Genomic DNA, 26035 nt, shown 5'->3' on the forward strand with positions numbered 1-26035 from the left:
AACCATGGCCGAGATAACCCCCGCTATGAGGACTCAACCTGTTTTGGAAGGACAAGAGGCATTGGAGAACCCTACGCAGTCGCTAAGGGACGTGGACGCAGGCCTATTGAAAATAATAGGCCAAAAAAACGTAGGCACGTCACGTGTTTAGAGCCGTTATTGTAAAACTAATACTTTTTCCACTGTGGACCAACATAGTTAACTACATTTTGCTGTGAGATTGGGTTGCGGGGAAATCAGCCAATAAGTTTTCGAATAAACCCAATGAAGTCTAGGCGTAACTCCGCCCACTGCCGTGTTGTTTTGCTTTCCAACCCGGGTTCTGCCCCCCCAGAATGACCTTCACATTAATATGCAGTGCTTTTACTGAGGTCCTCCAGACGTCTGAGCAGAGAAGACAAATTCTTGGGATGCAGATCAATAGATAGGCTGGAGATGGTGAGAGAGGAGATAAGTTGCACATCATCTAAAATGGTAGATAAGACTTACTCCATTAATTGCTGAACGCTTTGAATGAGCCTTTCATCGCTCATTAGGAGGCAGTAGCTCATGAGGTAGATCAGGTTGTCTGGCGACCAGAAGGTTGCTGGTTCAATCCCTGGCTCCTCCTAGATAAGGCTTTGCCTTGCGTGGCTGACACCGCCGTCGGTGTATGCAGGCGTGTGTGAATATGAGGCAATAATTGTACAGCGTTTTGCGTGGGCATATGTCTGAAAACTGCGAAAGGGCTGTCCAGTTACCGCTGTGAAAGGTCAAGTGCTGATGCTAACACACAGCTAGCAGGTAATCGGACTGCCACTTTAGCACGAGCCAATGACGTTCGACCTACGTTGCAGGTCTGCACTTTTCCAGTCTCCCAAGAGATAATGATGAATATAGAAATACTTATTTTTATCTTCCTTCATCTTTTTTTTCTTTTTCTTGGGCTAAGGCAATGAGGATTTATGTTTCCCATGCCAATCAAGTCTGTTCAAAGACGGGGTTAGCAATTTATTTTAGAAGCTTTTTGTACCATATTTATTCTCATTCTCTTCATCAATACAGCAATCACTTAACCAAATCCTCTGACAAAAGAAACAAAATCTGGTATCTGTTGCTGCACCAGACCCGTAATAGTCCAGTCCTATGCTTAACTTAATTAAATTTAATTAAGAGAGAGTCAGAGTAACAGAGAAGAGAGAAAGGTAGCGTAAGCAAGTTGTAGAGAGAGGTAGAGACAGAGAGGCAGAGAGAGAGAGAGAGTGCCGGCACAGTGGATGTCAGGATTTCTTTAAACTCTGTTTAACATTAAAGCCTCTCCAATAATCAACTCACCTGGGTTCTCTGTGTTACCATGGCATCAGGGTCCACGGCGGAGGATTATGAGAGGGGTTGAGACAGGAGAGAGGAGCGAAGAAAGGAGGGAGAGAGGAAAGAGAGAGAAGAGGGGACAGGAGAGAGGAGAGGGGAGGGAAGAGGAGAGAGGAAAGGAGAGAGGAGAGGGGACAGGAGTGAGGCTACAAGAGAGGAGAGAGGATAGGAGAGAGGAGAGAAGGAAGAGGGAGAGAGGAAAGAGAGAGAAGAGGGGACAGGAGAGAGGAGAGGGGAGGGAAGAGGAGAGAGGAAAGGAGAGAGGAGAGGGGACAGGAGTGAGGCTACAAGAGAGGAGAGAGGATAGGAGAGAGGAGAGAAGGAAGAGGGAGAGAGGAAAGAGAGAGAAGAGGGGACAGGAGAGAGGAGAGGGGAGGGAAGAGGAGAGAGGAGAGGAGAGGGGACAGGAGTGAGGCTACAAGAGAGGAGAGAGGACAGGAGAGAGGAGAGGAGAGAGGAGACGGGAGGGAAGAGGAGAGAGGAGAGGGGACAGGAGTGAGGTTACAAGAGAGGAGAGAGGATAGGAGAGAGGACAGGAGAGAGGAGACGGGAGGGAAGAGGAGAGAGGAAAGGAGAGGGGACAGGAGTCAGGCTACAAGAGAGGAGAGAGGATAGGAGAGAGGACAGGAGAGAGGAGACGGGAGGGAAGAGGAGAGAGGAAAGGAGAGAGGAGAGGGGACAGGAGTGAGGCTACAAGAGAGGAGAAAGGATAGGAGAGAGGACAGGAGAGAGGACAGGAGAGAGGACAGGAGAGAGGAGAGGAGAGAGGAGAGGGGAGGGAAAAGGAGAGAGGAGAGGGGACAGGAGTGAGGTTACAAGAGAGGAGAGAGGATAGGAGAGAGGACAGGAGATAGCGGGAGGCGGAGAGGGCTAGAATGCAGCGAGAAGAGAGTTTCAGGAGTTTGGGGGTATGATGATAATAGGAGCTGTGGATGAATCGTTAATCTTTCAGAATGTTGTTAAGGGACTATAATGAAGAGGGATACTCAAAATCAGCACAGAAACACAGTTAACCATGAGGAAACTTGCTGTGATATATGAATCCTAACAATTGTTCTATTTTTCTCCCCCTCTTCACCCTCTCTCTCTCTCTCTCTCTCCCCCCCCTCTCTCTCTCTCTCTCTCTCCCCCCCTCTCTCTCTCTCGCTCTCTCTCTCTCTCTTTTTTTCTCTCTCTCTCTCTCTCTCTCTCTCTCTATGATCCTGTGATGTGCGTTGCGACCAGGTTTAAAGAGTGAGTACCTAGTCATTATTGTTTTTTTTTGTCATAAAATATAGTAGTAAAGGAGATTGAGAAAAAAGCTTACACACACACAACATACAAAAACACATGGTGGTTTTTATGTAACAAAGCACAAATAGATTTTAATTTAGTATACAGTTCCTAACTTATTGTCTAGACGGCATGACTGAGAGGCTATCAATTTACTACATAGTAACAACGCTCTTATTGTGAAAACACTGGTGATTAAAATCCGGTCAGTTAGTGCCCAATCCCCTGACTGGCTTGTTGTTTCCAGGCGCCAGGAAGAATGTGCCAAAACCGCCCGTATCCAGATGGCACTGCCATCGGGCAAGCCCGGTCGCGGCACAGCGAACAACCTCTACGAGGAGCTGGGGGACAACGCCATGTGAGTACACACCGCTACGCCAGGGGCCCAGCAGCAGGGCCCACACGTGTTAAGTGGCTGTTTAGCGGGGTGACAGATGCTCAGGAGGTACAGCGGGTTGACTGGTAACCGGAGGGTTGCTAGTTAGATCCCCGACTCCTCCTAGCGTGTGGAGGTGTCCCTGATCACGACACCCTGCGGTGTGTTAATGTGTGAACGAATTGATGAGTTGAAATGGTTGTAACTTTGGATAAAAACATCAGCAAAATTCCATTAAATTTAATATAAATGTTAAGTTGGCCATTTAACGGCCAATGAAGTGGCTGACTCCGATTTCCACGGTGAGGTTAATCCCAAATGTCTGTAAGTGTGTGAGTAAGCTAGTGGAACTCTGGCTGGCTGTCAGACTAACAAACTGAGTTGGATAAGTTTACCAATGAAATGTTGCTCTTTGTGAACATGCTGTCCTTCGTGTCTCAACGTGTAGAGGAGTGGTTCACAAACCTGTCATGTGACATGTGGGTACCTACCGAGTGCCCCCTGTGACCAATCACATCCTACCGAGTGCCCCCTGTGACCAATCACATCCTACCGTACCCCCAGCTTCACGGAAAGCTCACTGAAATGTAAAAACTAGCAGCAAGGTGTGCAGATGTCTCTGTAGGTGAGTTTACCGTCATTGATCAGCGGAAGGGGAGTGGCGTTACACTTGGCTGCGTACAATTATTGCTGGTACTTAGACTTCGGTCAGCCACAGGACTGTGCATGTGGGCCAGGAGGTAGCGAGGGTTGAGTGTCGAGGGTCCTCTGAGCAAGACGCCTCACCCTAACTGCTACTGACGAGCTGGCTGTTGCCTTGCGTTGTTGACCACGCCGTTGGTGTGTGAATGTGTGCATGAATGGGTGAATGTTAGGCAATATTGTAAAGCGCTTTGAGCGGCCACTGGTAAGAAAAGCGCTGTATAAAGTGTTACGTGTCCAACAAACATAAAATCAGCAGCCTTTGGACAACCCAACATAAAGACAGACGACGGGGTTTTTGGGGAAAACAATGCTTTATGGTTGACAAGGATCGTAAGGTTTCGCACAAGTGAAACCAGTAACAGCAACCAAAAAAAAAAAACCTGTCGGCGGAAAAGGCCTAGGTGATTACCACATAACAGTAAGGGGAAAATGTAAAGGAAAAACCTCACGCTAACTGCCGGGGAGGTTCAGCTTATCTAGCTTCCATGCCCGACAGCGGACAAAATAAAACAGTGGAAACTATATAGCTACGCTTGCTCTTACCTTAACGTGCAGAAAGTAACCACCAAGAGCAACAACAAATATGATATTTTTAACAGAATTTACAAAAGGTTCAAGTGTGCCAGCGTCTGTGCTCAGATGAGAGCGAGAGAGTGAGCCGCCATCTTCCACTTGGCTTTATATGTGTGGGGGCGGGGCCAACAATCAGGGCGAGCCAAACAGCATCCTGCAGCCACAATGCTCCGCCTCCAGGAGGTGATTGATATGATTGAGTGCAGGAGGCAAAAGCAAGACATTAGTGCAAAACAAACAAAAACAGCACAAGACCCAGCACTACCACGTAACAAAAGCAATCCATTTACCATTTACCATTTGGAAGATAAAGCGCAGATTTCTTTGGAGTGCCCCCTAGATCCATCCAGGTACCCCTGGGGGCTCTCGCACCACGTGTCAGGGTTGCTGGTTCGGTCCCCACCGGGAACAGCTATTGGAATGTACGCACTTGTGGCATTTTAAGATGAAAGCCCCAACTTGAGTCAATCTATTTCAACAAAAGCCTCGCCATGGAAAGCCGTCTGTGGTTAAGTCAATATTAAATATTGCTGCGTCTCAGGGAGTTAAACACAAATCGAACAGCATCTCTTTGTAGCAAACTCCTAACTTTGTGTGTTGAAAAAGATATCTGAACAGAATACACACACACGCACATGGACACACAAAACACGCAGACACGAACACAGAAAAGGCAATTTGGTTCATTTCCATTTCCCCAGCAGTGCACTAAGGAGACGGTGGTTCTCATCAAAAGGACATGCCTCACTGAATCCCTGTCCATCCCTGATATGTCTCCCCACACACACTCTTTATTGACAGCCCATAGGAGTAGCAATTCATATGCTAGTAGGATGTGAATATACTATCTCCAATTTACATACAATTATTGAATTTCGCCAAGTGTATGTTTTTAGTTACACAGCTTTTTGTGCCTGCGTGTGTCCATGCATTACACTTTGGTGTGTCTGAGTGTGCACAGTAGACTGTGAGCCAGCCTATGCAATCTGGCTTCGGTGTGTGTGTGTGTGTGTGCATTTATGAATGTGAAAAGTTCTGTTGGACTGTGGCCTCTTTTTCCAGAATGTCAGGTAAAATTCCTAACCGTTGTTCGCATTTCCTTTTGTGAATTGGTCGGCCTGTCCTGAATAACTTTCCAAGTTGAGTGCTCATGCTGTATTTTCGTACCTATCTCTCTCTCTCTCTGTCTCTCTTAACATGGCATGCAGTCAAAAGTGAGTAACATTCTGTTTCTGGCCTGTGATAGTAGGTAGTGGATAGTAGATAGTGGACTTAGATAGTGGCACCATGATGGATGTTCTATTTATTTTTTGTGGCTTTGAATTCATATTCTTGTTTTAATAGTTAATAGATACAAAGAATAGTAATGTGGCTATGGAGGTTGGCTATGCTGCCCCCTTCACGGGGAATACCCATCAAGTCTTTAGCATGAAGACCTATTTTAGGCACCACTGCTGAAGCTTGTAGTTTCGATGTGTGTGAATGCGCTGGCTAAGTTGTGAATTTTTCGTAGTTCAACTTTCGTAGTGTGATCTGGTAGCTGGTGTTTATTTAGTTAGCTGCCTTAATCCGTCAAATGTCATTTCAATCACGGTTTAATCATGTGTTCATAACTATAATTCAATCTTAGGGATTGATAATGTGTTTTTAAAGACACTTTCATTTGCCTTTTTTCATACTTTTACCATTCTCACTTTATTCCACCTTTCTTTTGCGTTTCCAACCCCTTCCAACCCATTCATCCGTCCATCTATCCATCCATTCCCCAATCAATATTCCATCCATCCACCCATCTGTCCCTCCACCCACCACTCCGTCCCTCCACCCCTCCGGTAACCAGCCGGTCCGCGTGCGGCAGTGTGGGCAGCCTGGACGAAGGCGACCGCCAGCGGCTGCTGTCGGACTTCGCCACGCGGGCCATCGCCACGCACCGCCAGTGCACCGCCAACGGGGGCGTCCTCAACAACCTGCCCAAGTCCGAGTCCAACATCACCTTCCTGTCCGACGAGAACCCCCTGAAGACCAAGAACCCTCTGTACCGCGAGGACGGCACCCTGAGCAGCCCCGAGACCCGGGGCTGCAGCCGCCGGAGGAGGGACCTCCCGGGGAACTTCGGGGAACCCGCCAGGAAGGGCCTGCGGGGCGCCTGGCGGAGGTTCGGCTCCCTCTCCGGGGGGGACCTTAGCTTCACGGGGGGCCACGGCCTCAGCGACAGCGTCAGCGGCGTGGGCCACAGCTGGACCCTGCCCTCCAGGCTCCACCGGCGGGAGGCGTTCGGCGGCCTGCGCCGGCGGGCGGTCATGGGCCCCGTGCAGTGGGAGCTGGAGATGCTCAAGGCGGAGCTGGGCGAGAGCAGAGGCGCGGGGATGGACTCCGGCTTCGACCGCGGGCTGGACTCGGAGCCGCTGGTGGGCAGTCCCGGCCGGGGGCCCAAGCTGTCGGTGAAGGAGCAGGCCCGGCAGTTCGAGCAGCAGGCCCTCCAGGAGAAGAGGCTGAGGCAGTGCCGCGACTCCCGGGGCTCTCTGTCGGATGTGGTCCTCGCCTCCTTCCCGGACTCCCCCCAGCCTCAGTGGCGCGACTCGCCCGCCCCCCGGCCCTGCCCGGGCCCGGGGAGGGACGCCCCCCCGAGCATCGTCGTAACCCAGAGTGACGAGGAGGAGACCCCTCCGCCCAGCCACAGGCCCACCCCGCCCGTGCTGCGGCGCTTCGCGGCGAGCGCGGCGGCCGGCAAGAGCCCCGAAGAGAGGTTCCAGGTGCGCCTGGAGGTCATCCCCGATCCCCCCTGCACGCCTCCCCCTCCCCCCCCCTTCTTACTCCCCGCCCCCGCCCCTCCCTCCTCCTCCCCCGGGCTCTGTGCCTGCCGCCCGTCCTCCTCCGCCTCCGCCTCCCCCCCCTTCTTACTCCCCGCCCCCGCCCCTCCCTCGTCCTCCCCCGGGCTCTGTGCCTGCCGCCCGTCCTCCTCCGCCTCCCCCTCCTCCCCTCCCTGCTCACCTGTCGCCTCCGCGGCACCGCCCCCGCCCCTTCGTCCTGCCCCCCCTGACGGAGGCGCCCGCCCTGCGGCCCGTGTCCCTCCGCGCTCCGCCTCCCCCTGCGCCCCCGGCGCAGGGGGAGGAGCCGCGCCGGGGGCGCAAGGGCATCCTGAAGAACGTCCGCAACATCGCCGCCATCGAGAAGTCCGTGGCCAACATGTTCAGCCAGATCGACCAGAAGCCGGCCCCCCTCAAGCGCGCCATGGAGGGGCGCGCCTCCGTAGACTCCCCGGACGTGGTGATAGAAATGGGTGTAGGCGGAGGAGGCGGTGGGGAAGGCGGAGGAGGAGGAGGAGGGGATGGCGCCGGGAGAGAAGGCGAAGGGGTGAGGGGAGGAATGGCCGAAGGAGACGCGGAGATGGTGCCGTCGCCTCCTCAGACCCAGCCCACCGGAAACATGAACTCCCTCATGAAGGAACTGGAGAAGCGCTTTCCTTCTCAGTCTACAGTGCTCTAGTCTTGCTCTCTCTCTCTCTCTCTCTCTCTCTCGCTCTCTCTCTTCCTCGCTGCTGCGTAATCGGCTCTACCTCTCTGATGGGGAAAGCCCTCGAGGGTAGACTGTCCAGAAGGTGTTTCGTTCGTCTCTACGGGGATGTCAAGCTTAAATCGCCGCTTTGGATTTGGAAATGATTGCTGCTCGCAATTCCACGTTTACGTTTTTTGGTTTTAATTTTATAAAGGCAACAAGGATTTCTACTTGGTAGAAGGAGAACAAGGCCCCATTGTGGAGTGGAGCAGCACTGCCTGTGTTTTTGCTACTTGCCAGTTCAGTATTTCAACTTCATCCAATTTTAATCCCAAGTGATTCTCATATTTTTTTGGCTGGCGGTTTATCAAAGGCCTCCTCCGTCACAAACACTGGCCTTGCTTAACCATTCTCATTTCATTTCATGTTATTCATCCTTTAATCAAGACCCAGAAGTGAGTCAACATAGTGTTATTTGCTGGTATAACTCAGCATCACATGAGACAATGAGTTATGAGCCATGACAGTGAAGTGGCTGCTATGCTACAGTTTGTTTCTGAGTAGTCCCATCGGGGTTGTAAAACACAAGGCCAAGATCAAAGATGCCTGACCAGGAGCACATTTTTATCAAAACTGCCGAACGGTAGACTATGTAGAATTAAAGAGTAGTACATTTATAAAAATTATAGTCAAATTAAGCCTAGTTTGATTTTGCGTCCCTTTCATCGTAGTTGGTATATTAATTGTTAACAAGCCTGAATTGCGGTAACAATTTTTCAGAACAAAAAAGGCAACAAAACAAAACCCTGTAATGATACTGTAGGTGTAGAGATTGATTCTTCTGTACAGGATTGCTTTTAGCTTTTTGTATTCTGAGCTGCTGTCTGTGTGTAAGTTTTAGTCAACCTAAAAAACCCAAGTCAGTTTTAAGTTTTGTACCGGGAGGGGTTTTGAAAAACAGTAAAGAAAATAACGTTCGAAAATAATATAATCATTTTAGAAAATAACATAAAACATAAAACATTTACTTTCAAGATAAGTACAGGGAAAACAAAAGTGAATCATGTTGCTAATGCATAATCATTAGTTTGTGTTTTGCCAAACCAAATGAATCCTTGCTGAGTATTTCTAGATAGCTGAGCATTTTACTTCAATTATAAATACATATGCTATTTTGTGTTTTTTGTTGAATAACTCCATCTTCCTTTGGTGTGTTTTCGTTATTACTCAACTGTTATTATAATTTATATCTAATTCTAGCTTCTGTTTTATTTATTTAATTATAATCTAAAATCTGTGTTATATATCTTTTTATGTGTCGCCTGCATTTTCTTTTGCATTCAACCATCATTCTTCGTTGGGATTCTTTAGCAGCAATTGAGTGAAAACGTTTGAGGAACTTTAGAAAGTCTCAAATTTATAAAGTGGTTTTTGCTGGGAAGAAAATTGGGGAAATTAGTATCAGTGTTATTAGCATTAGTTGTTTTTTTAATAAAAGTGGTGCTAATCAAAACGATCTAACATAAACATATTTTATTTTCTTCTTCCATTTTTTTGCCATCCTCCTCGAAACACAATATGACTCCCATTCTGCTTCCAACGCAGATGGCTTTCTTTTCGTGATGTAAGACAACCATTTCAGAGGTAGTCTGACGTCTCGACTGAGAGGCAGCGGTGTGTGTGGACGTGTGGAGCTCTGTCTGGGCGGTGTGTGTGGACGTGTGGAGCTCTGTCTGGGCGGTGTGTGTGGACGTGTGGAGCTCTGTCTGGGTGGTGTGTGTGGACGTGTGGAGCTCTGTCTGGGCGGTGTGTGTGGACGTGTGAAGCTCTGTCTGGGCAGTGTGTGTGGACGTGTGGAGCTCTGTCTGGGCGGTGTGTGTGGACGTGTGGAGCTCTGTCTGGGCGGTGTGTGTGTGTGGACGTGTGGAGCTCTGTCTGGGCGGTGTGTGGACGTGTGGAGCTCTGTCTGGGCGGTGTGTGTGGACGTGTGGAGCTCTGTCTGGGTGGTATGTGTGGACGTGTGGAGCTCTGTCTGGGCGGTGTGTGTGGACGTGTCAGCTCTGTCTGGGTGGTGTGTGTGGACGTGTGGAGCTCTGTCTGGGCGGGGTGTGTGGACGTGTGAAGCTCTGTCTGGGCGGTAGGTGTCCGGGAAGCCTAACCCTCAACCACGAACATTAAATACGTACATGGCTGCTCAGATGGAGCTTCACCACACACACTGTAGCGTTATTCTGTAGCAAGCAGCACGGGAATGACCAAACGGTCAATGCAGTTTGCAACTCTTGTGCCTCATACACGGCACGACCCCGAGAGTTGCCTTAATTTTAACCACGCCACAAACACAAATCACACAGCATATCATAGCATTATTTATCTCAACCGATTTTAATCTTCACACATTTAAATTGAGTTTTAACCGATTCACAATGCATCGTTACATCCCTACTTAATTACAGTTTCTGTGTATAACATATTACCAATGGCAATACTTAGCCTATATTATTATTACTTTATAAAACCGGCAGTGTGTTTAAACAGGGGCTCAGCAGGTAGAGCGGTTTAACTTGTAACCGGAAGGTTGCTAATTCGCCCCCTGTCTCCTCCTTGCTGAGAGTGGCAACCCTGCTGTTGCCTTGCATCATTGACTCGAATGGTTGTAAGTCGCTTTGGATAAAAGCATCTGCTAAATGCCATAACTGTAAATGTAAAATGTAAATTTAAACATATCAAAAAGGCACTACCTACTACTATTGTTGCTCATGTTCATTGACATGTATATTTCTTCGTCTTGATCTTTTTTAAAAGTCTGTAATATTGGTTAAAGACAACTCCCTGATCAGATTGATGGCATGAGAGTTGCAATGAGGAAAGTCTCTGAGAAATTTATTGATACCTGCCAGTGGCATGATGTGGGATAGAAATGCCGAAAATCAAGAGTTCTCCCTTGTCGCTATCTTGGAGAGATATTGCAAACACTTGGAAGGGGAGCCAGACTAGCCAAATAGATTGGAAAGTTTGAAGTGCCTCTTGATCTGAAATATAGAAGGATTTGAATAGGCCTTCCTGTGAGCCCTGCAGATATTAGGAGAAAGCAGTGGCTGTTTCTTCGATGCTATTCCACTGGCCTTTGTTCGATTGATGCTCCTGCCTCCACCGGTCAGTGGGGTGATGTTTTGATGTCTGTCATGGTTGGTTGAATGATTGAGCTGTGCTACTGGGAAGAATGTTGTGCATGAAACTGCTTGGTATCGGTCTATAGGCAAACAGTCACTGTGCAAACATATCGGTTCGGACTGGTGATCACCTGAGCGATGTTTGTAGTGGGGTCGGATGCATGTGTAATTTTTCTCAGTCATTTCAAATTGGTGTTAAAGTTTGGTTTTTTTGGTTGGAAATTGAAATGCTCCTCACTCTTCTATTCTATGCCCTAGGAGGCGCCGCAAAATGTAGTAACAGCCATGAACTTTCTATGTATTGATTTAGGATCAGGTGTCTCAACTTTTTTCAGTCAATCAATCAATCAAGCCAACAAGCCATCATTTTATTCACAAGAAATTTTCACAAAAGAACTTTATATCTGGAAGAAAGTAAATCAATAACAATAAGAAGATAAACAATAGTTTTTCTGGCATTCAAAAAATGAACAGAGGACCATAGGGCTGACATTTATTCTGAGAACTTCACTCTACAATGATAACTATAATTTACTTCTTTGATTTATTCTATGTCAGTCTTAGAAGTTCTGACATGTGCACTTGCACAGACGTGTGCACTTTAACTTCACCTTCATGCACTTGCACCGAGAACTGGCAGGTCGACTTGTACAAGTACTTGTACAACCACACTTCACATCTAGTTGGAATACGTCTTTGGCAAGTGGTAGCGTAGTCCAGATGGGAAGAAGTTTGCTGTCCTCTTCTTTCCACCCATGGTCAGTGGGGTTGTTGTCAGGCATTATAGACCTAAATGAATGAATACATAAATCCATGTTTTTTTTGTGATTATATAGTACTCAAATCCATACAGGTGCATACTTACATGTGGGCTGTTGTCCAGATGCTTGCTTGAAAGACACTCCTTTTGAGATGTAGATCCAAAGCATCAATTGTTGGGGGGATTCTTTCAACATCCCTCGTCTTCTGTGAGAATAGCCTCATTCGAAGAAGATCAACATCATTTTCCTCATTTGATTCACTGGAGTACAGCCTACAGACAAATTTTACTGCAACTTCTTTCAGCCTTGGAGAGGTTTGGAATGGAGTATCAATGATGGTTGCGAACTCCTCTGTCAAGTGTGGAACTTCGTGCATCAATTTGCAGCAGGATCGCTTACCCCTGAACTTGAAAGAAGATGTGCTGTCTGATCCCATGAATGCGTGGAAGAGAGCCATGGCTTTACATGTTTCTGTGCCCAGTTTTGTGGCGAGAGTGTTCAGGGAGATCATTCTTGATGTCTTTCCAGTTTTGAAGCAGATCCAGATTTCTGCAGTTGCATTCAAAGCCTTGATATGATGGAAATTACTCAGCAGGATTACGACAACATCTGTGTCTCCAGTATAGACCATCCCAACTGATGCTGTTTGGAGGGCATGGAGAAGATGCACTAGGACACGAGTGTCAGCTTCCTCGTGGTTGCAGCGATCCATTGGAGGACTGTTTCCAACATGGTGGACGCAATCATCTGCTGTTATGTAGACATCTTTGTCATCTGGGAACTGTCCATTTGTTACAAGCGCAGTTGACAGGAAGAAAAACAGTTCTGTCTTATTATCCTCATTTGCGAGAAATGCCTGCCAATCTCTTGGGACTTTGGCAGTGCCAGAGATGCGTTGTCGGGTGCCTGATCCTCGCTTTTCTCTTGTTCCTCCTTTGATTGTCAAAGCACGATACTGGTCCCAGACGATGTCCACTCGTGTTGATCTTTTCAGGTCACGTTGAACTCTTGGGCAGAACACCTTGTCGAAGTAGGACTCAAAGGTCTTCCCTTGGACAGTCGTGCCAGGCAGTGAATGGATAAGTGCTCCACCATCAATGACAATGAAATCATAAAGATCTGGTGCAACTATCTCCTCACTGTCAGATATTCCTCCACTCCAGGATTCCCCAGGATGTAAAACAACAAATCTGATTTTGTACAGGAGTTGAGGGATCCTTCGCATGACAATGCAGGTGGGTATGGAGAAGACTCGTGGCAGAAAAAATCTTCCAAATTCCCACTCCGGCTTTCCAGCACAATGAAAGCTTTCCCATAAAGCTCTGCATGACGTTTGAAGTGCTGCATCCTCAGTTTAGCTGCTGTCTTCTTGCGTGTTTTCTTCTCATGGAACAACATCAAGTTGTTTCGCTTGATCGGAGCTGTCAGTGGTGTGTCATGTGAGTCCAGCACATTCTTTTTGAAGTTGTTGTACTGCTCTTGTCCCATTGACTCAACTTTAAGGACCGATGCTGCAGCGGCTGCAGACTCGCACACCTTGTTATCTAAAGTAACCAGGTCTTTACTGCTCTCCTCAAAGGGATTCCCATTGCTGAGCAACAGCTCCATCAGGTCTTTGGTGTGACGTTGAAAGCGCTGCTGTGATGCTGATCCTTCCTCGTGATGAGGACGCCATTCGGAGTCATCACTGTCATTTACAGTGGTAAACTCTTCCAGGACACGGCTGATTTCCGGGCCTGTCACAGTCCAGCGTTCCAACATGTCCGGGTTCTCTGTGAGGCCAATTATGCCACCTACTCCTTTCACCCTTTTGTTGGCTTGCTCATGTGCATGGTCAATCGGCATAGCTGAAAAGCGTCGATTGCTGCGAGTTACCGTCCAATGTCCCTTTTCGAATTCTGCCCGTATACTATCTGGGAGACAGTCCATGTCCTTTATAAAGACTGGAAGCCACCGGGCATAGTTATGATGGTCGAGAGCAAAGAACAGAGGAACAAGCTTCTGCAGGGTTGTGACCATGAGTTCGATCTTCCGTTCGCGATGTGCTCATATGAACATGAAGATACTCTGTTGGTACTTGTACACAAGCAGCCAGAAGGAGAATGTTGGGCTCTCATGGGCAACTCTCTCAACCCAGTCCTCAAGGACCATCTCAGTTCCACTGTCCTCATAGGCTTGCTGTAGAAGGCTGTGGAGTACCACAACAGTAACTTGATGGGCATATCTTGTTCTCATTACATTGGATGCCTTCAGAAATGATGTGGCTGCTGCCACTGAATTCACTAGCCCAGCTTCTTTCAGGGCGTCAGGCCATCCTGATCCACGCAGAAGATCTCCCATGGTACTCCACAAAGCCATTTCAATGTGGAGCCCACCTAACATCACCACAAACTTGTCTTCTCCGAAGATGTCAGGGAAGGTCCACTGCATTTTTTTTGCAAGGTCATACAGGGGTTGGTCCACTACCATCACAGGGACTTGTTGTGGGTTGAGGTGCTCAGTGTTTTTCTTCACCAGGTTCATTCCATGGTGAATCATTTCTGGGGTTGCTGCTTTGTCATGAAAAAGTGGCAGGAGGGCCTCAATGCTTTTTTCCGGCTGTCCAACAACATCAGATCGAGCAGCATGGAATGAAGACCACATTGTTGGAGTGCCACTTTCTAAATCAGAATTGACATAGAGGATGTCATTTACTGCCTTCATCCATGCCTCCTCATTCTGTCTCTCTGCATCAAATGAACCTCTCACCACTGGCTGCACAACTTTAACTGGAGGTTGGGTAACAACATTCCGGCCCACAGGTGGTACAGATGTATACGAATGAGGCAGGATGGGTCCTACAATGCTGCTTTCTCCTGATTTCTTTGAGTTGATTTTCAGACATTCTTGGTGCAACCCAGGCTTCTCTGATGTAGGAAACTGAAATAGTGAAATCCCAGTTCCATGGAAGGATGAGCTTGCAGTGCGTGGGATTATGATCCAAGTTATCAAGGGCTGCAACTGTGAAAATTTGCCGACGCAAATTTGTAGGACAGACTATATCTGCATTCTTCCTGGTCTGTTGTGCAATGGCCTGTGCAAAGCAAACTTCCATGCTGAGGACCTTCTCATATGATACTGTGAGTTTATATTTGTGTAGCAGATTGACTAACTTCTTGCTTCTTGTTTCCGAATGCAAATCAAGGGCAAGGAACACTGCAAGTGGAGGCTCACATTTCAAGTTTGTTGAAAGAGAGGTCATATTTAGCATGGCCACCTGACTCACAGACAGAGTCTGTCTGGAATTATCTTGATCTGTTGAGGATTTGGGTCCTGTGAGGAGATGGCGGAAGAAATACTTAATTTTCTGGGGAACAGACGTCTCTTCACAACCACTGGGAAATGAGCCATCAAATATAAATGGAGTTTCATGATTAAAAACTGCTTTTCTGAGGATTGAAGCTGCCATTAGTAATGTGTGCGCTTCTTCATCTGGTGTTTGTGATGTGTCTGATATGATCTTCCTAGCAGTTTTCGAACACATAATGAAAGCTCTGTCCCTGATACGTTTCTCCTCTGTCAAATCAGGGAAGTTCTTGAGGACTGTTTCCTTTAGGCGTGTCCGGTTCACGATTTTCTGGATACCATATTGTTCCAGTCTCTCAGTCATCATCTCTGTTAGATCTTGCAAAGCAAAGACTCTACTACCCCCGCTAATTTCTTCTTTTATGAATTGTAGCAATTCATTTTCTGCTGTGATTTCAAGGTTTTCACTCACTGTGGTTTGTTTACAAATCACATTGTAACGCGGTTAAACATTGTGTAGCATTTCAGATGATACTTTGCTTCAATAGCAACCAGATCTCCTTCTGCAAGGAGTGCCAGAATATGATCTTCTCCTAGTTTAACTGCCTTGTCATGTATCTCTTGGGTAAGTGATAATTTCTGGAAAGAATGGTCTACTGCATCTGTTTCTTTAGCACAGAAGAGACATAGATTGCGGTTAACAGGTTCTCCAGTCCGACAAGATCTTCTATTTACACCAGGCAATCCCTCACGGGCAGTGCATTTTTTTGCGTGTTCAAATGCTGAGGATCTGTAAAGCTGACGACATGATTTGTGCCAGGATGCACGATTCTGCTGCATCAATTCTTCATCTGGAAGATCTACATCTGGGTGGGGAGCCGCACCAATAGCTCTAAACTGACTCACAAGGTTGATGATTTCTTTGTAGGCTCCCACTCTACGACTGGCAACTGGATTCGCAAGAGGGCAAACAAGTTGTTCCTCAGTTTCTTTTTGGCACAGAATGCACAATTCCCATTTTCTTGCCTCAGCCATCTCATAAAAACAGAATTCAAGCAGCCCATACCCTGCTTGTTGAACTCCTGTATTTTGTCAACAGGAAAGATAAAATATAATAGTTTTGTATTTACCTTTTTGTAACCAAATCAAACTTAAGTATGTTATGTAAAATAAACAGCTAAAAACCTCAAATTTACACAAGTGCAAGACCCAGTAGACCTATTCATTCCATCCTGCTGCCAGCATTAAAGTTAGCTTTAACTGGTGCTAGCAAAATGACTAATGTTAATGCTAGCTACTGTTTGGATTTATTAGCTACTAGCTGTGGTTGATATTTCACAATTTATCACACATTATTTGTCGTACAAGTTCATTAAAAACATAACTTAGCATCCAAACATGTTCATTGTTGTTTTCTCACCTTCAACATACCAATATTGCCAGAGAGAAATTAGCACAGATGCTTGATTGTCAAATGAAGGGAAATGTGTCTGCTAGTCTGCCCTCTTGTGGCAGTAGATGGCATAACTCTACTATAACCTTATTTTTCATGGATGAAAGCAGCAAAATAATTAAAAAGTGCAACAATAACAAAAGGCCTGCAAGTTGGGTGCTTCATATCACGTAGGCTATATGCAGCCATATTTGTGTACGGGTATCCTAGCTATGTTTGTGCTATAGGGATATTCTGAACACCAATCTTAAATCCAGTCGAGTCATTACACAGCCTTTATTTACAATAACTTTAAAAATCATGTTTCTTTGAGGACATTTCCAGACTTTATCTCCAAAAAAAGCATAATTTCGCTTGTGTCCATGTAATATTTTGTGATAAAAGTGTATTTATTTTTATCTGGTCACCAAATGCTTGGTAGACCTGTTTCTTCTTTTAATTCTGAATCCATACATACCTCATGTGTTAAAATTGGATAATCTAATCAAAAGTTGTAGCAGTTTACATATTTTGCGGCGCCCCCTAGAGGCCATTTTTCATCTGTGTGTTTGACACTCTGACTCAAATTTTTCTGTAGACCCTAAACTTCAACTTGGAAGTGAAAACCAAACTTTAACACGAATTTGAAATGACTGAGCCTTATACGACCCCACTATAGATCTGAAATGGCCCTGAGAGGGAAAGTAGGATCCATTCAAGTCGTATTTATTTCTGGTTAACATCTCTACCCAGCCGCCATGGGAACGCGCACATCTGCCTACACACACACACCCACACACCTTGTAGAAGCTCCCCCTCTGACAGCTTGTGATGCGTTGTGTTTGTGTTTAGATGTTTGTTGTATGATGTAGGACAGGGGAGGGGAAGACCGGCTGCTATTAATAACGACGAGTGTGCAGAGTTTCATGAGAGTCACCGTCGCTATCTCTGCTTTGTGATCGGCTTCGTGTGAGGATTGAATGATAGCTCGTATTTTGTACCTTTTTTTTGTGAAGATTGCAGCAAATTCTTCAGTTTGTGAGGGTTCTGTATGACACTCAATGACAATTACAATTAGGGCATTTGGCAGACGCTTTTATCCAAAGCGACTTACATCGGTTAATACACACATTGTCACACCGACGGCAGGGTCAACCATGCAAGGCGACAGCCAGCTCGTTGGGAGCAGTCAGGGTGAGGTGTCTTGCTCAGGGACACATCAACACTCAGCTAGGAGGAGCTGGGGATCGAACTAGCAATCTTTCGGTTACAAGACAACTGCTCTGACTCCTGCGCTAAGCCGACTCAGTTACTTTTAGATCACTGAGTGAGACACTCAGTGATCTAAAAGTGATAAATTGTGCGTAAAGGAAAGAAGAGAAAGTTGGTTGGACATGACTGAAAGACTTGTCTTGAATGAGAGAACTGGATAAAAAAAGAGCGATACCGAAAGAACAGTAAAGAAAGTAAACATTTAAAAGTAGACTCCAGGGAGGAGGACTTGCAGAAAGATATCATTGGATGTTGATGTACCGTATTTCAGTTTGAAAGAGAAGCAGGATAGAGGAAGGCAATGGTGTGGAGGTGGAGAGGGAAGAACTGAATACGCTGAGAGAGACGCAGTGGTTTATTGAGTTTCTCAGAGTCCGCATCCAAAGCTGATCAAATTTCCTATAAAGTACACACACATTAGGCCTTTTTATACTGCCACTGCCGCGGCTTGGCACGCCCGGCAATTTCCCTGCCTTGCCTGTGTGAAACCGAGGGGGTAGAATCCCCCGCTCGTCACGGCGCGGGCTTTCTTGGTAGGCGGGGCTGGCATGGAGAGTAGACCTCTTTAGAATAATTTGCATACTCCCAAATGTTTTTATTTGTTTATGAATGAAGACACCCGCATGCAAGAATGAGTAAAACGCGATTAACTATTTTCAAGTGCAAAAACGCCAACATATTCTTTATTTTGCTAAACAATTGTTTTTATCCCGACAAAAACCTCATAACTGTTTGCGTTCACACCAAAAGACACATTTGTCACCTGTTCGCGTTGTCGCCCAAGTTTTGCAGCATTACAAATCATTGTCGCTTTGCAAGTTTTATCAGGCTAATTTGTCGCGCCACATCTTTTGCCCGCCAACGGTGCTTCATGCCAATTAATTCTCAACCATCGCCGAGATAACCACCATTGCATGTCTTTACCTGTTGTGGAAGAGGGAGAGACGTCGGAGAACGTTCTCCGACGCAGTCTTTTCATAATATTGTAATGACCACGGAAGAGGCAGTGAATGAAGTATGCCCCCCTGCTCCCCCAGTTACGGTCATCCGGAGGCGCACACAACTTTTGGCCATGATATTATATATTATATTATATTATATTATATATAGAGCTCCGGGAGTCGCAAACGGCAACAATCACTTTCTCCTCCATGCTGCGGTACACTCCGGACTGCAATGCAGGGAACGGTTGGCCAGTTGAACGCTGATTGGCTGTTACGTTCCGTCCCTCAGGGAGTGAACGCTGATTGGCTGTCATCGCGCAAATGTCGTGGCAAAGTTCAAATATTTCCACTCGAGCGAAAGTGTTGCGCTGCAAATCCTCGTGAACGCGCTCGCCCGTGACAGGGCGTTCAGGCCGCGCCACAAGTCAAATCTTGTCGCAGGTTTTCAACTGATTTGCGTCTCTACGTTGACTTTGTATGAAGTCGTGTCGCGTTTGGTGTGAACGAACAGTAATTCTGCGTTCACACCAAAAAATACACATTTGTCACCTGTTCGCGTTGTTGCCCAAGTTTTTTCTGCGCGACAAATCATAATCCGTCGCTGTGCAAGTTTTTGACGAGCCAAATCTTTTGCCCGCCAACTGTGCTTCATGCCAATTCATTCTCAACCGTGGCCGAGATAACCACCATTGCATGTCTTTGCCTGTTGTGGAAGAGGGAGAGACGTCAGAGAACGTGACGCAGTCTATTTATAATTTTGTAATGACCATGGAAGAGGCAGATACCACCACTAATAAACCGTTGGAACACACAAGACCGGTAACCACAGCAACGCCGGCAACTACAACAAACCCCGTGAATCCCAATCCCTACGAGAGCTCCCCGCGCTACGGCCATCTGGAGGCGCACACAGCTTTTGGCTGTGATATTATATATGATATTATATACTTTTATATATAGAGCCCCGGGAGTCGCAAACGGCAACAATCACTTTCTCCTCCATGCTGCGGTTCACTCCAGACCGCACTGCAGGGAATAGTGATGGATTTCATGATTCTTTTCCTTGATTCAGTTTGCGTCGATCAGTTCGCCAAGAAGAGTCGTTCAGAATCGTTCAGTCGCGGTTCTCAGCTGAGTCAGTCAGACTCAGCTCATCCCTCATTCTCATTCTCAAACGATCGTGGAAGTCGGTCATCAATCAACACAACATTACAACTTTAACAAAACGCAGCGGGATGGGGGTGTGTAGTTGATTATTGGATGTTTAACATATCAGCAAGATAATAGACTTGATTTGGCAATGATGGTGGGGTCCCGGGTGGAGAACGAACCATGAAAAAACGAGACAGAGTGACGAGACTCAATTTACCATTTTACTGATATTTTATCGTATTATCGTACGCTCGCTCACTAAGCCTCTTACCTCTTCACCACTCACAGTCAGTGAACGAACGGCGAGTCAGTGTCCAAGCGACTAGTGGGTCTGGGAGGAGTCGAGTCTGAGAACGAACGAGACGAACAAGAGAGAAGAATCAGTTTGGTTTGTTCTTGTTAAAGATTTGTTCATTCTAACTGATTCGGTCACAAACGACCCAGTACTAGCACGGAATGGTTGGCCGGTTGAACGCTGATTGGCTGTTACGTTATGTCTCTCAGGGAGTGAACTCTGATTGGCGTTCATTACGCGAATGTCGTGGCAAAGTTAAAATATTTCAATTGGAGCGAAGGTTTAGTTATGACACAAGGATGTCATGCCGCGCCACAAGTCAAATCTTATCGCAGGTTTTGTCGTGTCTTCCCGTCGTGTCGCCCCGTCGCGTTTGGTGTAAACGCACAGTCGAAAGTCCCTTTGCGTCTTTCTCGTAGACTTCACCACCTCTCCCCGTCTTCGTTTAATGCGCCTGCATCACCTTCTATCCCATGATGGTCAGCAGCTCGCGGATTTCATTGTCTTTTCTGGTTATCACTGGTTATCCCTTGCTTGCTACATCCTATATAATCCAGGTAACCCAACAGACACACGCACACACACACCAGGTCACTATTCAGCGCATATATTTGAGGAAAATAGTAAAATTGCAATTTTAAAAACAACAATAGTAGGCTATACAATAGAGTATTGCGTAAGACTTTAATAGAATGAACACATGCCCTTCTCCAGTTATAAATGCTCATGTTGATATGATATTGCTGCGTAGTCTCTGTCTAGACAACGCAGCAACACCTCTACCCAATAATAAAAAGGGACAAGCATGTACCATGTAAAAAGTTGAATAATTGTTTATATATATATAACTGTGAATGGGACAGATAATGTTTTTTTTTCCTAAAGCCATATGCCAGGCAGCAGACACAGACATTAGGCCTATACAACAAGTACTGTACAAGAGTTGTGGCAGTGTGGGCGGACCGGTGTTTGTAGGAAGCCTCCACGCCGCGTCAAGGTCCCGGTCCTTGTGGAGGGGAAACTGTCTGTCAAAAGACACACACACACACACACACACACACACACTTGATGCTGGGCCTGGCGCTGTAGCAGCCTCCGAGCCCGCTGTCTCTGTCGGCGGTCGCCTGGAGCCAACACTGTCCTCTCCTTCTCCCGCTGTGTCCTGGTGAACCTGAGAACGGATTGCAACATGGCGCTTTAGTTACACCTACAATGACAGTGAAACATGCGGTTTACCTGGAATGAATCGGTTGAGGTGCAGGTGGAACAACTCCAGGGAGGTGGAGCCTCTTGCACAATGGTACACCAGCAGGCTGATCCCCCCCCCCGGTCAGCCTGCCCATCTCGTTGTACAGCTCCACTCCGCTATGTTTCAATGGGAATCGCGACGGTCTGTGCTTTCAACATAAAGATTTACATATTTATACTTCGGAATTCGTTCCAGCATTTATACCACAGCTACCCTAGGGTCTATAGCATATAACAGCGTCGTCTGCTCACATTTTAATGCATTTTATGAAGACAGAAAAGGCAATAACTTACCTGATCTTCGAAAAGCAGTGAGAGAGTAGTGAGGAGTTCTTGAGCTGGTTGCTGATTGGCTGCTAACGCTGGACTCTAACGCTCGATTCCAGCTGGTTGCCGATTGGCCCATGCTGCTAACGCTCGACTAACGCTCTAATGCTTCGCCAAGCTGCTGATTGGCTGGCCAAACAGAGAACATTGCTGGGCAGATGAATAGGGGCCATGCTAATCTTCTCTGTATCGTTCCAATTTTAGTGATACCGAAGTAACACAAATACAGTCTACTCTTGGGTTTTATATCTACCTCTACGCACACAATCTCTTATTGGTGTGGTGCTATAAAAAATCATGATTTTCGGGCCATACAGAGAACATCGCTGGTCAGAAGAAGTGTTTAAATTATATTTCTGAATTGGCCGTTAGAGGGAAAGTAGGATCCATTCAAGTCGTATTTATTTCTGGTAAACCAAAATTACGTTTCTCCATCCTCCAAATGTGCTATTAAAACATATAAAAACATATAACATGATAACTCAATAGTGCAAAAAGTAAACAACAAACATATAACATAACATAATCATAGTGCAATAAGACAACAAAAAATACAGAACATATAGACAGATAGTACATTATGCAGAATATAATTTCACAGTGTTATGAGGTAGTTATTGTGGTTCAAATAAGGTGCAATATAGTAAAGTGCAAAAGTGCCGAATAGCAACATTGATATATATATATTTTAATTCTGCAAATAAGTTATTTTTGCATATGAAGAGCATAGTTAGAAAGTTCACAGAATGTTCTGGAGGTAGTGAAGGAATCTGATGGCCTGTGGCAAAAAGCTGTTGCTGAGTGTGGTATTCCTGCACCGCATGCTGCGGTAGCGCTTGCCAAAAGGCAGGAGGGTGACCAGTTAGTTTTCTGAGTGGGAGGGGTCTTTGATGATGGTGCTGGTGATCTTCTCTGCTGTCCTCACCCCACTCTGTAGCGCCTTCTTGTCCGCAGAAGGGCAGCTGCAGCACCAGGCCGAGAGGCCGCTGGTAAGGATGCTCTCAATAGCACCCACGGGGCCCACTACAGTTGTGTCGTCTGCGAATTTGAGGATGTGGTTTGAGCTTTGCCTGGCACGGCAGTCATGGGTCGTCAGAGTGAACAACAGCAGGCTCAGGACACAGCCGTTGGGGACCCCGGTGTTCATGATTGGTCGTCTCTTGAGGATTTTTTTTCCAACGCTCACTGTCTGTGGTCTGTTGGTCAGAAACTGTGATCTACTTGACCTTCTGCCAGTGCTCCACCATTTAGTGACCACATTTAGTGAGTTGTATTGATTCAATTAAGATAAGATAAGATAGCCTTTATTGTCATTGTACAGTCGCCTATACAACGAAAGTGGGAGTGCCAACTGAAGATGCATTTCACATACAAAAAAACCAAAAAACATTTAAGTTAAAAATTGTAAAAAAAAAAACACAAAAAAAACAAGACAGAAATAACAAGAAAAACATTTGGAACAAGACAAGGACAGGCGAGGTGAATAATAAATCTAAAATATAAAAGGCCGTAAGCATATTGCCCTTCATTTAAAGTGAGGTATATGTGTGTCTGTTTAATGTTTTATGTTTTATGAGTGTTAAGTGTCCTGATTGCCCAAGGAAAGAAGCTGTTGTTCAGTCTGTTGGTTCTGCTCTTCAGGCTCCTGTACCTCCTACCAGAGGGCAGTAGGCTGAGCAGGTGGTCAGGATGGAGGTGGTCACGGATGATCCTTCTTGTTCTTGAGATGCATCGAGAGCTGGCGATGTCATCCAAGGAGGGGCAAGGGAGAGCCAATCGTATTTTCAGCTGACCTTATCACCCTCTGCAGCCTTTTTCTGTCAGCCACTGTGCAGCCAGCATACCACACAGTGATGGAGAAGGCCAGCCCACTCTTGATGGTGTTGAACGAAGCTCAGTCCTTTTTCCATTTACCTTTTCATATTACACATATAAGTATTTTCCACCGACCGCAAACCCGTTCTGGTTAGCAGAAAGTGTTGAAGTCAGTGCCCAACAAAAATCTCTTCGTCCCGAGGTCGACCCGAGAGAGAATATTGATCCTCCCGATGACAATTAATTACACCCCCGGGGCGACGGGACGTTGTTAGTTTTAATCCCTGATGCACACAAGTACACACACACATACACACACACCTTGCAGAAGCTCCCCCTCTTACAGCTTGTGATGCGTCGTGTTTGTGTTTAGATGTTTGTTGTATGATGTAGGACAGGGGAAGGGAAGACCAGCTGCTATTAATAACGAGGAGTGTGCAGAGTTTCACGACAGTCAGCGTCGCTGTCTCTGCTTTGTGGGTAGCTTCGTGTGAAGCACTGCTTGTTTCAATACGATTGTGCATACAGGAAGGAAGAGAAAGATTGTTGGATGTTGACTGAAAGACTTGTCTTGAATGAGAGAACTGGATAAAAAAGAGCGATATCAAAGGAACAGTAGAAAGGAAAACATTTAAAAGTAGACTCCAGGGAGGAGGACTTGCAGGAAGATATCATTGGATGGGGATGTACCGTCTGTCAGTGTGAAAGAGAAGCAGGATAGAGGCAGGGGAAGGGTGGGTAGATGTCGAGGGAAGGAGTGAATGGAGTGATAGAGCAAGAGAAACGCAGTGGTTTATTGAGTGTCTCAGAGCCCGCTCCAAAGCTAATAACATTTCCTGTACGGTGCACACAAATTCACTCAGACAAAAGCGAGCACACACACACACACACACACACACACACACACACACACACACACACACACACACACACACACACACACACACAAACAAACCAATTTTGTAGTTGGTGAATTAACTTAAATCATAAGGAACCCTGCAGGGAGTTCTGTTCTTTTAATGCAGAAATAAGTTTGTTATGAAATACAAATACAGGAACAAAATGAGCCGGGAAACAGAAATAGTAGCTTAACTACTACCGTTAATTCTCCTGGTCACAGTCGTCCAGGACAGCGTGAGGAGCGCTGCAGTGAACGACTCTGCCACCAGGGGGCGGCGTTTCACCCAAAACAAAACCAAAAATATATTTTTATATAGAGCGGACTTATTCTGACACCTGGCGGTAGCCTTTTGAACATCCCACTTACATTTTCAGTGGGATATTCAAAAATCTACTGCCAGGGGCCTCTACAAATTGTGAAATTTCCTAACCTTTATGCCTCCTTACCTTAACCTTTGAGGAAAACGTCACCGGGTCAAGGAGAGACGAAAAGGTGCTTCCTTTCGAACATAGGAAAAGAAAGCACTGTTTGAAATTAATTCGACTCCACTCTTCCTAACCGACGTCATTGCGCGACGGCGGGTTTTGCCGACCTCTAGCGTCTCTAGTGTGAAACTACAATTTTCCGAAGATTGACTAAAACAAGCGCTCTTTGAGCCATGCGTTCTTGTCGTATTGATTTAAATCAGGTTATCGCCAACAGTGAGAATCACTTAGGTCGGACTTGGCCAACGGGAATATTTTAGGCCACTTGAATTCCAATTCATTCATGTGTAATCCAGGGCATATAAAGACTGGGACCAGAGGGGGGAAGAAAAGTGGAAGAAAAGTGAGCTTGTTTTCGGGACGCCGTTGTGGTATGTAAACACTGTTCACCGCTGTTGGAGTTCAGGATCTTAATGGTTCCGTCCTTTCCATCAACCGAGAGAGATAACCGACTCTGCTTGTTGCTGTTTATATTCCTCCCAATTACAACAACGCTGATAGAATCGAGGCACTTTGGGAACTTTATAACGCCATCAGTGGGCAACAGACAGCCCACCCAGAACAGCTTTTTCATCATCGCCGGGGATTTTAATCACGCAGATCTCAAGAGTTCTCGAGTTCTCCCCGAATTCCACCAACTTTTTGTGAACTTTCCCACAAGAGAAAGGGGGAGGGGGGCGGGGTGTCAAGTGGCCACTGGGCCCAGGCCCCCTTGTTTCTTGGCTCATGATAGGCCTCTGATCTTTGTAAGCCCCGAACAAAAAATCACATTGTCTTGGGCCTACGCCGATCGGGGGGCCTATCATGAGCCAGTATTAAAAAAATAAATAAAAACATTTACTGCAGCTGATGATAGGCCCCCTGATCGTCGTAGGCCCTGGGGCTTCAGCCCAGGTAAGCCCGTGCATTAAGGCGGCCTTGAATGTAGCGTCGGGAGAAATGACATGGACCCGAAGTGAACTGACAGCCGTCTACTGAAAACATCTTTCTCGAATGCCGCCTGTGTTTCTTGTTGCGGAGACGTAGAGGTCAACTGGAAGTGGCACTATAACCACTTAAGGGCTACAGCGCCACCTAGGGTAGCGGATTCAGCCACGCTCCGGCCATTATCCGATCTCTTACAGGACATGTACGTTCGGATAATTGGCACGGTCCGTTCGAGTAGCAAAATCGG

General features: G+C 46.4%; 1 protein-coding gene across 1 annotated transcript in view; it reads left to right on the forward strand.

The window, feature by feature from the left end:
• Nucleotides 1–7762, forward strand: part of LOC307090604 (protocadherin-15-like) — a gene marked incomplete at its 3' end in the record, with an annotated part of 172862 nt that extends 165100 nt beyond the window's left edge. The window contains 3 exon segments of the mRNA XM_079757338.1: nt 2870–2980; nt 6117–7074; nt 7076–7762. Coding sequence (XP_079613464.1) covers nt 2870–2980; nt 6117–7074; nt 7076–7762 — 1756 coding nt within the window.
• Nucleotides 7763–26035: the final 18273 nt, after the last annotated feature.

This window comes from Pollachius pollachius (assembly GCF_949987615.1).
Source record: "Pollachius pollachius genome assembly, chromosome: 19".
Taxonomy (NCBI): Eukaryota; Metazoa; Chordata; class Actinopteri; order Gadiformes; family Gadidae; genus Pollachius; species Pollachius pollachius.